Genomic DNA, 14,334 nt, shown 5'->3' with positions numbered 1-14,334 from the left:
GGCAGAGGTAGAGGTGCAAAAAAGGGGCGCAGTCCAGGAGGTCGAACAGATGGCGCAGATCTCCGTGAAGATGGAGCAGATCTCGAACAGCAGCTGGAGAAGTCAGCCTGTGCAGGTACGGATTCCGTACAGTTGTACGGACTGTATGGACAGCGGAGTACGGAGTACGGACGGCGTACGGACGACAATGTATGGAGTACGGAGTACGGACGGCGTACGGACGGCGCTGATCTGTACGGACAGCAGGTACGTTGATGCAGGAGTGACAGCAGGACTGCGCAGATCTGGCGCTCAGATCTGGCAGAAATGGCGCTCAGATCTGTGGCTGAACTGCAGATCTGGTGCTCAGATCTGGCAGAAATGGTGCGCAGATCTGGAGCGGAGATCTGGCGCAGATCTGGAGCGAAAATATACAGATCTGGCACGCAGATCTGGCGCGCAATGGCAGGGCAGAAAGAGGGAAAGATGAGAAGAGGGAGAAATCTGAGAAGAGGGGCAGATCTGCAGCGGGGGAGAGATCTTGAGAAGAGGCAGACTGAGGGGAGAGAAGAGGGATCAACCTGGCTCTGATACCATGTTGGAATATGGAAGAGCTAGAAACTAGAAATGAAATAACAAGATTGAAAGACAAGAAATACCTTGAGAAGAGTGTAGACAAGACACAAGCTAGACAGATAGATTGCAATGATGTGACCCATGAATATATGGGCCAAAGTACAAGACATAAAGCAAGAGTGCTTATGGGATAATTGTAGAAGTGCCACATGGCACACACTCAAGACATAAAGACAAATGTAGACTAGGAAATAGTACACTTAGTGTGCACTTATCTCCAACAGAGAGCCCGGAGTCCCTCCCAGAGTTGATCCTTCTAGAGACCCTGGAAGGGGGCACACTTCGCCAGAGGGTGGAGATCCCCGGGTTACCAAGCCAGTGTCTTCGATGTAGACAGATGGCTCACCTCGCTAGAGATTGCCCCCGTGCACCTCCCCCCCTCCTCTGCAGAGTAGGCAGAGTCAGTAGGCCCGAGTTCAGCGCCCTCTCAGGGAGGAGCAACAGGAGTCTCAGACCCCATGGGTTACCCCCTCAGCAGGGTACTGGACATAGGTTTTTAAAAAAAAGAAACAAAGTAAGCAGGCCCGCAAACGCCGTTGGCAGAGGGCCAATCGCAGAAAGAGGGCAGGGTTGACCGAGAGGCCTCGAAGGAGGATTACCAAGAGCCACCTCCTCTGGTAGTAGGGGCCACCGCCCACTCTACTGATCCTCCAGCTTCGGAGGTTCAGCCTCCGCACCCACCCTTACAACAGCAACGAGCCCCAGGAGCTCCAGACGCGGTGATGGCGGAAGCTGCAGTCGCTAGTTCAATAAGGACTGTGGAGGAGCCGATCCGGAGCCCTGGCAAGCCAAATCAGCAGAGGAGACCTGATGTCGTCCTTATCCCTCCTCCCCCTCCCCCTCCCCCTCCAGGGTTCCCCCCGCCCCCTCCCCCGCCCCCTCCCCCCCCCTCCGCCCCCCCTTATATAGTCACCCTCACCACCCGCCCCCCTCCCTCTCTTGCTATCCCCCTCTGCACTTCAATAGCAGGTTCTTCCGCTTCGACAACCCTACCAACTGGCAAGGGAACAATGGCGCCCCCCTTCTGCCTCCTCATCGCAGCAACACGCCTGTTCAAGGAGGGATCCTGAGGGATGAGGCTCGTCTTTCTAGTCAGCGGTCCCTAACCTCCAACCTGGGCGTCCCTTACCGTGGGATTTCTGGAGGTTAGGACCCTGGAACTATCTGGAAGTTCCAAACTCTTATCCTCTACCATTGGAGGTAACACTCATGGTCCTTCATCCCCGAAAGGGGGGTTTGATCAGTGCAATGGGATCTCCGACACACCCCGTTTCGAAATTTCCGTTTGCCTCTACAGGGGTGAAGAAATGGTCCCCGGAGGTGTTCGATGCTATTTTGGGAAATCAGATTACACTCATGATGGATGAGCGGATGGGGCCACATGGACTAGACCTTTGGTACGCCCATGGTGCGGAGGTGAACTTTCAGTTAAGCTTCACACGCAAGGGGCCTGTGTGTGGTTTGGCGACATAAGTTATCAGATTGCCGCTAGAGGCAAAGATGGAGCAGGCACACCTCTAGCCCCTCCAGAAGTGTGCAGAGCTGTTCGGGGTGGAAGCCTCCTTCATGATGAAGTGGGCACAGAAGATCAATATTGAGCCGGTATCCACACTAGTACGGCGACGCACGGATACTGACTACTCGCCCTCTAAAGCCCCGACAAAATCACACAAAGCAGTCTTTCTGGGACAGGCACCCACTCAAAGGAGAGCCTTGTTCCCGACTCCCCCATCCTCATGAGCTAGACCATAGTGAGTTGGAACGTACACGAGCTCCACAACCGTGTTCGTAGCCAACCGCAGCACCTGATACTCCACCAAGAGTTGCAGAGGGCAGTGGTAGGACGGGCAGTGGACACCCTTATGATTCAGGAGCACATGTTTTCAGCTTCAGACGTCAGACAACGCCATCACCTTCTCCCAAGGAGAGGTCCAGAGGAGTGGTCCCTTCCGGTAGGACAAAGTGGAGGCGTCTGCATCTCAGTCTCACAGACTTTGGTCCCAGCAGAGGTCTATGATCAAGGCGAGCTCATTCCACAACGGGCAGTTTGGATGGGAGTTCGGACGGGAGAGTCCAAGATCGGGATCCTGAACGTGTATGCCCCAGCGTGCAGTACCGCCCGGCCTTTTGGAGGAGGCTGTCAGAGTGTCTTTCAGATGTAGACTCCTAGATTGTTGGAGGTGACTTCAACAACCTGGAGTTTGGGGAAGACAAGCAAGGCGGAGCCTCTTTTTCTGAGATGCCAGTAGCAGAGCGTAGCACCTGGGAGCAGTTCATTTTCATGATCAGTGGCAGAGACCCGTGGAGAGAGCCAGATTTCAGCAGGACACCTGGCAGCCTTCTCCTTTGGACAGAGGAGACACGAAGGATTGCTAGAGAGACTAGACCGTTTCTATGTTGGGGACTGGGCACTACACAGAGGCGGATCTATCGGGATTCTGGCAAGTACCACGATGTCAGACCACTCTCCAGTGGTACTTCACTTGGATCAGCCCCACCGAGGTCTCCCCCAGAAGGGGGTCCGCATTCCAAAGGACCTCCTACTAGACAAGGAGATTCAACAAGTCATGGCAAGGATTTGGGAGCAGTCAGAGACGACACCGTGTGAGGGCTGGGCTATGTGGGTGGCCGATGCCATTCAGAGTAGTGAGGAGCTGCAGGCTCACGCCCTTCGACGGAGGAGTACCCTTCAAGAGCGAGAGCGGGCTTTGAGGAGAGACCTCGCCTCCATCGAGAGGCTCAGGGAGCATGACCCAATGTCTCAGTGGCTTAGTGATAGATTCAAGAGCGCTCGTCTCGAGCTCTAGGACACCGAGGTGTGGCGGGCTGAGTTCTCCTATCATTCCTCTCGGGCCCGATAGGTGCAGCAGGGGGACAGGATGACAAAGCAGTTCTTTCATACCACTGGACCCTGATCGGCAGGCATGCAGCTACAGCGTCTCCGGGACTCGCAGGGCATCATGCACATTGACCCGCAGGAGATTTTGGACATGACCACGGGTTTCTATAACCAACTCTTTCAGACGGAGAGGATGACCCCAGCTGGTCTTGCGGCCCGAGAGCTAGTTTGGGATCACGTTCCGCCAATAGTCTCGCAGGACTTATGCAGCAGACTTGAGGAGCCTTTCACAAATGAGGAGCTCTCTCCCGACCCAGAAGTGCACGAGTGAGGATGGCTTGACTCCGGTCTTCTTCCGGAACTTCTGAAAGATTATCTCCACCCCTTTCCGTCTAGCTTGCCATGAGATTTTTGACATAGGCCTTCTCCCTCAGTCTTTGAGCAAGGGGTGGATTTGTTTGATCCCGAAAGGGGGAGATAGGTCAAACATCCGACAGTGGAGGCCGATCACTCTGTTTGATACTGCATACAAGATCTTCGCCAAGGTCTTGAGTTTGCGGTTACGGCCCCATCTTACCGACATCATCCATGACACACAGATTGGGTTTATCCAGGAGCGTAGCATCCTGGACAACATCTTCACGTTCTAGGAGGTAGTGGATTGGTCCAAAGAGGAGTCACAGCCGTTGGCCGTCCTTCTCTTGGACTTTGAGAAGGCCTACGACAGGGTGGAGTGGTCTTTCTTGGAGGGCACTATGAGGAGATTGGGTTTCTCAAACAAATGAGTCAGAGGAGTTTCAGTGCTATATGCAGGGAGCTCTAGCCAGATGCTTATCGGAGGACACACAGGCGAGGCCTTTCCTCTCCGCTCAGTCCGCCAGTGCTGCCCACTTGCTCCCTTCCTCTTCTTGTTTGTGGCGGAGGCTTTGGGCTACTATTTGAGATCACAAGTGGCGGGTCTCACAGGGTTGAAGCTCCCAATCAAACAGGAGGAGCTACTTGACTCGGAGTTTGCAGACGACACAGCCTTGTATGTTGAGGGCACCACAACGAATCTGGAGAGAGTCAGGGGCGCCCTGGCTATTTATTGTGAGGCCTCGGGGGCACCGATCAACTGGACGAAATCTATAGGTTTCTTCACAGGCTTTGAGGAGACACAGGAGATCCGGGAGTGGGGGAGTGACTTTGGCTTCACATGGATACTGTGGGGCTAGACAACGAGATACCTCGAATGCCAGGTGGATATTGACATTACAGCAGAGCAACAGATTGCCTGGTCCTTGAGAGTATTCGGCGCAAGCTTCTCTATTGGAGCTCAGCCAAACTCTCCTTAGCAGGTCGCGCCTTAGTGGCAAACCAGGTCCTTCTTGCCACGGCCTGGTATATCGCCTCTTGCTGGTTCTTTCACAGAGGTTGGATTGGGCTGCTCCGACGGTTGGTACGGAACTTCCTTTGGGCAAGTTCAAATGGCACAAGGAACACTAGGGCCCAAGTAGCTTGGCAAACAGTAATCATGCCGCAGGCACTGGGAGGCTTGGGTGTCATTGATCCGGAGATGCAGAGCAGGGCCCTTTTGGGCAAGTTGGTGGTTCGTGGCCTCACCCCAGGTGCAGAGCCTTGGAAGCTCCTCTTATAGCGAGGGCTTCAAAGGAACACCCCACGCACTGGGGGACATTCGTAGCCTTCACATCGATGGATCTTCTCAGAGGCCCCCCTTACAGGGTCTTATAGCGAGGGCTTCAAAGGAACACCCCACGCACTGGGGGACATTCGCAGCCTTCACATCCATGGATCTTCTCAGAGGCCCCCCTTACGAGGAAGGGCTCCCCCCTGATGAGGAGTCTTCACAGGGTATGGCAGAGACTGGCAAGGGGTCTCATCCGTGCTCAGCCCAAATGCAGAGAGGAGTTTGAGCGCCAACCCATTATGCGGCACCCAGAGATCAGAGATCAGGAGGGCCGTATGCTCAGACAGCGGACTCAGATTGATTGGGCACAGTGGGACAGTGGTCCAGCAGAGTCCTTTGGCCGTTGGAGCAGACTACCTATGGAGACAAAGGCGAGGCTTGATGCCCTAGTGCATCTGCGAGGGGCAAGGCAGCGGATGGGTGAGATTGACTTAGCCCATTCCGGAGGGGAAGGAGTGCACGAGATTTTTGAGGAGTACTTGACTTTACATGCAAATTTTCCTTAATGATTTTAGGGTCTTTAGTGACCATACACCTCAATCATTTTGTAATGTGCTTAATAAAGTGTCAAGAGGCTCGATCCTCCCTTAACTTGTCCAAGAATGCTTTTGCAATAGGTAGCCAAATGCTACTAGAACACATCATTGCTGCAAAAGGGATCACCATGAATCCTAGCACGGTAGAGTAGACCTGAGAGGCTTCACCATTAATCAATAGCAAACAATTGGCATGATTTCTAGGACAAGTTCGATGGCACAACCGAATGCTCTGGTATCTTGTGTATGTGGTAGTACACCTTAACAAACACATCTAACTCCAAAATGTGATATGTCATTCCAATGTATGAAGCCATGTTGGCCAATGCTCTGATAGCCCAACCAATGAACTTCCATTCCATGTCTGTGGATGCCTTCAACATTGAAATCCAATTTGTACGACTAGTATATTATGCGAGTTGGCTATTGTCAAAGGCTAAGAAAAAAAAATCCAGCAGTGATATATTCTGTGAGCAAGTTTTGACGCTACCTCTTGGGTAACAAGTTCACCTTCCAAATGGAACATTCCGCACTTCTGTACCTCATCAACAAACCAAACCTCATAGGTACGTGGGCCGTTTGGGGAAGGACTGGCACATTGACCGTCCTAGTATTTCAGAGCAGGGTGCCTCTAGATGGCGCCTTTGGCTGTGGGAGGGTAGATCCCTGAGGGAGGTCCAGCGGGATCCAAGAGAGTGGTTCTCGCCCTCCAAGGGCGGCCCAACTGAGCAGGTGGATGAGGTGCCCTTCTTTTCCTACACCACACGGATTGACAGGAGGCTTCAGATGGACTCATCGAGGTGGACCCCTTTGAGGGAGAGACATTGGGTGACCCAACGAGTGCCCCGGGATGTGTGCTCCAAGTTTTGGACGTAGTTGTGGTCCAGCTTGCGGCCAAGGAAGATCTCTTACTTCTTCTGGCTGGCCACCCACGGAGGCTTGCCCATCAGACCGTGGTTGGAGCAGATGCGAGTGGACGGGCAGTGCCATTGTTGCTCTGATGGTGCCCTGGAGACTATCCCGCATTGCTTGTGGAGCTGTCGTAGCGCAGCGAGGATCTGGATGGGAGCCCTCAGGATCATGACACGTATGCAGAGTCTTCAAAGAGACTACACCTGGGGGATGGTGGCTTGATTGACCGAGGGAGGACACGCATTTCAGATTGATGAGATCTCCCCTGCCTACCGGATACAGGGTCAAAACATCCATAAGATCGCACTCCACGAGGCAATCCCTCCTGACAGTCTAGCTCCTTCTCCTAAGGAGAACAGTATCTGGGAGGTGGTAGCCAGCATCACGGCTTGGAACATTTGGGTGGCTCGCTGCAGTCTTGTGATGGGTGAGCACCCGGTTCCACCCGTGGCTACCCTAGTTGCCATATGGTAGGATATCATTTACACTCTACAGTCCACCTGGGAGCGCCGGACTCCACACTCCACGGCGACTATCGAGAGGCATGCTCGTTTCTGCAAGGCTTGGCCTGCAGGTGTTTTCTACATCTTCACTCCGCGAGGGATTCGCTGGCTGTACAGTCCCCCCACTTGGCTGTTAGCCCCAGTTCCAAAAATCCCCTAGGCAGTGAGCTGGGTTTCTCTGGAACAGGCCGATTTTTCTTTCAGCCTTTTCCGGTTTTTTCCATACTCAGCACCTTCAGGGCTGCTGTCTTGTATGAAAATCTTTCAAGCATTAACAGAAGGTTCCTTTCTTTGGGGGGGGGAACACATACAAATCCACACACCCACACACTTGACAGTATCCATTTATACAAAGGTCTTCCTACTAGTTTCTCTCGGCACTCCAGAGGTGAAGGGCAGACGTGCCTACACTTTTTCTCCGCTTCATTCATGGATCATTATTGGATATCCTATTTTCATTTACTTTTCTTATGATCATAGCTTACTGAGACACATGTGAGTTTTTTTTGTGTGAGTTCTTGTGACAGGATTTCACACCCTGGACAGTTATCTTCCACGAATCATGTGGACATGGTTATTCACAGTTCAGAGCACTTCTCATGGCCAATAACCATATATGCTATCTTCAATATAGCTCTTGTCACCTTCAATGTGACCATTCCACGTTCAGCGTGACCACCTTATTTACAGTGGTATCTCCAATATAGCCTATGGCACCTCAGTTTGTCCATGACACCTTCATGTGTCCATGCCACCTTCAATGTGACTCTATCACCTTCAGTGTTCTTGGGTATAGCACCCTTCATAGGTGACTTTCAATACCTCATTTTTTGTGACAATTTATGTGCCTTGGATCTTTCATATGATTATGGTTGAGGGGTGGGAAACCCGTCGATATTCTAAACGGCTGTTGAAGCCTCCATGAAGATGTTCAACATGGCTACCTTGCATGGATCGGCTATGCACATGTGGTACATTTGAGGAGCTCAAGCAGTGGTTCAAGATTCTGTTCTCAGGTCGTGGCTGTTTATGTGCCTTGGATCTTTCATATGATTATGGTTGTGAGGAGTGGAAAACCCGTGGATATTCTAAATGGCTGTTGAAGCCTCCATGAAGATGTTCAACATGGCTACCTTGCATGGATCGGCTATGCACACGTGGTGTACATTTGAGAAGCTCAAGCAGTGGTTCAAAATTTTGTTCTCAGGTCGTGGCTGTGTGGAACAGCTTACTTGAAGGTTTTCCTATGAGAGTCGGCAGTGTGGCCTTTCTCTAGTTGCCAAGCCTTCACGACTGGCTGGTGATTTGCTTTAGAGTCCTATGATCTTCTCAGCTAGGTTGACAAATCATACTATCGAGTCTTGGGTCTTATAAACAGCAACAATCCTCAGTAGAGGTGCGCTGCAGTATATAGTCGACGTCCCTTTGTAATCTTCAATGCCTCTTTCATAGTTAATGTGTGAAGCTCATTTCGGGTTCTGATTATAAATTTGCATGTATTGATCAAAGAGAGAGAGGGAGAGCAGTGTTAAGAATATATCTGTTTTTCTTACAATGGTATCGAGCCGTTGTCATTGAGGGCTTGTGAGAATTGCCAAGAGGCAGCCGGTCATAGCTCGTGAGGGTTTGTATGAGGGATTCTGGTCTCGGCGAGAAGTCCGTAAAGGTTTGTAAAGCGGGGTTCACACCACTCGATGGCTATCCTCCAAAAGGTGGTGTGAATGCTGCCGTCCCAGTTGGCCCAATAGGAAGGGCGGCCCTAGACATTGACAACAAAATATTTGTGTCCGGCCACCTACTCCATGGCCAACTCCTCCAACTGCTACACGATTGGCCCATTCCATCTCCTCCAACCACTACTCCAATCGCACGTTGGTGACATAAATTAGCAGGCTGATGACCGCTCAACTCGCGTGAGCCACCACACCCAATGGCCATGCTCCAATTCTCTTTCCTCCTCCATGGACAGGCAGGTGGTCTGAATCTAGCCTAAGTTGCTGCAAGAGAGTCTGAAGATGGACACCTAGAAAAAGTCAGGAAAAAAAGTGGAGCATGCAGTCTTGAGATTCAATGGGAAGAACTCTGCTTCAAGGCAATTGTAAACACGTTTATATTTCATTCAAAAGGGTTTGTGGGGCATAGTTTCAGGAATTCAAAAGAAACTGAAGAGCGACGAGCCCGACAAAGTCTTGTGGGCATGCTGGCGAGAGCTCTTGGTCCAAAACATTCCCGGTACAAAGATGATGAATTCTAAAGCTATTTTAAGCAGGAACTATTCATCTTTCACATGGGTGAGTCGGGAAGTCTAGGCACTTTCCTAAATCGAATGCAAGTGGTTTTGAAACAGTTAGCTGCTCTAGGTTCTAAAGTTGACGAGGAAGATGCTAAAGCAATTTCAAGCTTAACTCATAGGCTTCTAGATCTAGTGCAAAAACTTCGTAGTAGCTTAGAGAACTAGATTCTCATGCTGTGGTTGCATTACTATTAAGTGAGGAAAAAAGAATGGAGGAAAGTTTACCTATTGGGGAGCATGCCTTTGCTGTGAACGCTGGACAAAAGGAGTCAGTAGCAAAGAAAGAGACAAGTAAAGGGAAGCAGCTGCTGAAATGTACATATAGTGGGAAGGATGGACAAACAGAGAAGTTGTGTTATCGTAAGGCATTTGAATCCAAGAGAAAACAAGAGAAGGCATGTAATGTAGATAAATCTACACCAGATGAGGACCTTGCAGGTTTAGTATTGGTAGAAGGATATGGATGATAATTGGGCCTTTAAAAAGACTTCAGTTACCATGTTTTTTGTGTGGGTGGCTCATAATTATTTTGGTTATGCGCTGTGTAAGTGTGATCACTTTTTGTTTGATGGCGCTGGTGGCTTTGGCACAGCCCTGTGTGAACATATCATCTACATGGCTCAGTGTTCCCTTCCTTTTCCGCTAGTATGTATTGGTCTCCTTCTCAGATCAAGGAGGGATTGTTCCGTATTGTGACCTTCGTAGGTGACTTTCAATACGTTATTTTATGTGACAATTTATATGCCATGGATATTTCATGCGATTATGGTTGTGAGGGTGGAAAACCCGTGGATATTCTGGATGGCCCTTAGAGCCTCAATGAAGATGTTCAACATGGCTACCTTGCATAGATTGGCTGTGCACACAGTGTGCATGGTGCCAGCTATGATCCTCCAATCTCCTTGCAGCAGTTTCAATATTTGAGGAGCTCAGGCATGGTTCAATTTTTGTTCGCAGGTCACAGCTGTATGGAGCGACTTACTTGAAGGTTCTTCGATAAGAGTCAGCTGTGTGGTCTTTTCTCTGGTTGTCAGGCCTTCACAGCTGGCTGGTGATTTGCTTTAGAGTACTCTGATCTTCTCAGTTGGGTTGACAGATATAAGACTGAGTTGTGGGTCTCCTAACCAGCACTAATCCTCAATAGAAGTTTGTCGTAGTCTATACTCAATGTCTGTCCCTTCAGTTCTTTATAATACTGTCTTTCGGTTCATTACTATTTAACCATGAGGCGGATGTGATCTTCAGAACACAATCTTTTAGCGTTAGGATTAGCACCTTGATCACCCGCATGCATCTTAGCTACAGCACAACGAGGTCTAAAGGATGGCTTCAGTTTGGGTGAATTTTGAATTGTTTAAAACAAGTTACGAGCATAGCAAACCTGGAGGGTTGCATTTGTTCTACGGCTACTTTTTTAATTAATTGCATGCATGGGTGGAGGGGACATAGGGCTACCAATTTGCATCACTTTATTGCTCCAAAACAGATCTAGTATCATACCTAACAATCAGCACACATGCAGCCCATAAGCTGAAAGTCCACAAAGCAATCTCCCTATCCCTAAATGGAGTAGCAGGAGAAAGAAATAACAAATGAAAACAGGTAACTCTCATGGGTGAAGGTGAATTACAGCAAATCACATGTATATAGACAAAAGTTGAGCGAGAATTGAAAATGTGTGAATGGCAAGGAAGCTCCACAGAAATGAACAACTCGTTGACAAAGATATTAACTGAAAGGGCTCTTTCTTTCAGATGTACATAGAAAACAGTTGAGCGAGAAATGAAAATGTGTGAATGGCAAGGCAGCTCCACAGAGGTGAACAACTAGTTGACAAAGGTCTCTCTCTCTCTCTCACACACACACACACACACACACACACACACGAACATGCATCTAAAATTACACATTCACTATTGTGCCCCATCAAACATTGGCAATAATCCAAAAATCTAGTCTACAAAATCTATAAAGAAGCTTTTAATGTAGTATGTGCACACACTACAGCTGGCCTCTTTACGCAAGTAACCCATATCAATAGACCTTACCTGTGTTAGCACTGTATCAAGAATAGGACCATTTACAAGAATGTCCAAGTATGGAGGAGAGAACAAAAGACCACCCAGACTCTCAGAATGACTGGTTATGGGCGAAAGTCTATATTCCCCTGGTGGCACCTACATAAAAATACAAGACACTATTTAAAACAAAATATTGTCCTTTTCTTATATCTATGCCTCAAAAGACTCTTAAAATGAAATTATAACATAAACCAAGTTAACAACAAGATTGACTTAGTCATGCTATATTTAACAACCTTCCTACAAAATGTAGCATTTATTTGCTTCAAACCAAACCTCCATAAAAATCATTTCCACGGTTTTCTGAGATAATTATCACCAATACAAAAAAAAGCTGGTTTTCAAACATGTTAAACGAAAAGCTATGTCTTCGATCCTTATCGTAGGACTAAAAGCACTGATAACACACTAGAACCTTCTATTATCCTACTCCCATGTAATAGCACCACCTCTTAAGATGTGTCTCGTTCGTAGATAGTTGTTGCCCTAGGATTCCTTGATCAGTTGATCCTTCTTATCATTATGCTTATGCATCCAAATTATGACAATGGCACATGTAGATTGCTAGAGTTGTCCATGAACTTCCTGCTGATCTGAATTTTATGAACAAGGAAAAAAAATCAAGGAAAAAAAATGGTTGTTCTCCTTGGCAAAGAACTAAGTAGGAATCTTACATAGAAACATTTCAAAAATATTATTGGCATGAACTCATCCAAATGTTTACAACGGATTAGGATTAACCATTTGCTAGGTCCATAGTTGCACACACAATAAGCATCCCCTCCAAGTTCACAGAATAGTCCAAATCCTCTACGTAATCCGGTCCCTCATCTGGTGTGAAGGGAGGATGATCGATTGTTTGAAGTATCGTCCCTCATCAAAAGGATGGGTGACATCTCCTAATATGCTCAGACATTCCACATATGTCCCACTTAAAAGGCCATGTTCCAAACAAGACTATCATCTGTACCGTCTGAATTAGCTTCCGAACCCCTCAATTTGAAAATCTCTATTGGGCAGTTTCAGGCATCGACTCCGCATTGAGAGTGTCCGAGCTGATGGAGTCCCAAAGAGAGATGCTATGTACCTTGTATGATCTATAGGAGATCAATTCAGAGAAGCATTCCATCTTCAAGTGTCCGCTGTCCTACGAGAACCGAGGCCGCTACTATTGTCTCTTTAGAGATAGCTTCGAGCTCCTCTCCCACTTCCTTTCTTATTTAGATCAAAGATGCCTGGCCATCTTCATCCATGAGGCAGTTAGGCATCGAGAGCGCTTGCTTAAACCACAAAGACAGGAATGGGACACACAGGGAGATCATCTCAAAGTATGAGTACAAAGTTCTTCAAGCTAGACCACACAGATCACCACACCAGAGAGAGCTAAGGAGAGAGAATCCATAGCCAACAACACGACACATCCAACAAGGGACGGATGTACAAATTATGCTTGGACACATCCCTTCCATGTTCAGAATCGGGGCACAACCGACACGGATTATTGTGGCCCTTGTTGGACACGGAGCTACTGCCAGGTGACCACGCCTGACCGCATCCACAGATCGCTGCCAGCGTTCCACCTCCGGGCTCCCTTATAGCATCACAGCATCACCAACCACTAGGCCCTTATGACCTCCCTTCTACGGGCCTCTAGTATCGGCTGTACCAAACCATACTTGGCACTGGATTTAATGTGATATGATGATGATAATGTGGATGTTAAGACTATGTAGTACAATGATTTTAAGGCCAATGGAAAAGCAGATGACACATTGCATATAAAGGCTGAGCTACTAAAATGGGCAGGTGACTACACACGAATTTGCCTAGTTTCTTTGCTTAATGATGCAATTGCTAATGGTTTCCCCCCAGAGTGGCAAGAAAATTGGGTGAAACCAATATATAAAGGTGGGGATCGTAACCAGCTTTCCAACTATAGAACCATTATGGTGGGATCCACCATGGCCAAGCTCTTTAGCACAATCGTTGAGACAGAACTTAGTCTATGGGCAGAACTGAATGGAAAGAGGGCCATTGGACAAGCTGGTTTTCAAAGAACCATAGCACTGTGGATCACTTGGTCACATTACGGGTTCTAATGGAAGAGAGCCGGCTACAAGGAAAGCCTCTCTATTGCTGCTTCATAGATTTTAAGAAGGCATTTGACACAGTGCCTAGAAACAATTTGTGGGAAAGAATGGGCTACTTAAGAGTGCCAAATCACTCGAAAATAGCAGTCTTCAGATTATATGAGAGAGTAACTTGCCAACTCAAAGGTAGAAACGGATTGTCAACTACATTCCATAGTAATATGGGGGTTAAACAGGGTTGCCCTCTGTCACCAACATTATTTGGACTATGTATTGACAGATTGGAGGAGTTGGTCAAAGAAATGATGCAAGAGCAGCAACTAGAGAGCCCCCAAATCTGTGCATGCACCGTACTACTGTTGTTATATGCAGATGATGTTGTCTTTTTCTCATACACAGCAGAAAATATGCAGCAGATGATGCACATTCTACACAAGTTTTGTGCAGAGAGCGGCCTCATGGTAAATGTCACCAAAAGTAAATTGATGATAGTAAAAACAAAGCAGCCTGCAAACACCCCAAGTATTATGTACAATGAGCAGGAAATCGAGAGAGTAAACACATTCAAATACCTGGGAATAGATGTGCCAGCAAATCATAGATGGAATGATTGTGTCCACAGAAGGATTGATGCCGGGTGGGGAAAATATTATCATTTTGAAAATGATTGCAAAAATAGTGACACTAAGAGATGGAGCATCAGACGGATTTTATTTGATGCTTATGTGGTGCAAACAGTCCTATATGCAGTAGAAGTATGGGGAGGTACCATCTCAGC

General features: G+C 48.2%; 1 protein-coding gene across 1 annotated transcript in view; it reads right to left on the bottom strand.

Moving 5' to 3' along the window:
* Positions 1-14,334, bottom strand: part of LOC147884051 (Carbohydrate-binding-like fold) — a 207,168-nt gene that overhangs the window by 28,588 nt on the left and 164,246 nt on the right. The window contains exon 19 of the mRNA XM_087398136.1: positions 11,434-11,562. Coding sequence (XP_087254262.1) covers positions 11,434-11,562 — 129 coding nt within the window. The remainder of the gene's footprint in view (positions 1-11,433; positions 11,563-14,334) is intronic.

The sequence above is a fragment of the Dipteris shenzhenensis genome, chromosome 27 (assembly GCF_047967505.1).
Source record: "Dipteris shenzhenensis isolate YYH24624 ecotype China chromosome 27, Dip_SZ_1.0, whole genome shotgun sequence".
In the NCBI taxonomy this organism is placed as follows: domain Eukaryota; kingdom Viridiplantae; phylum Streptophyta; class Polypodiopsida; order Gleicheniales; family Dipteridaceae; genus Dipteris; species Dipteris shenzhenensis.
This window is presented reverse-complemented; position numbering and strand designations above follow the sequence as displayed.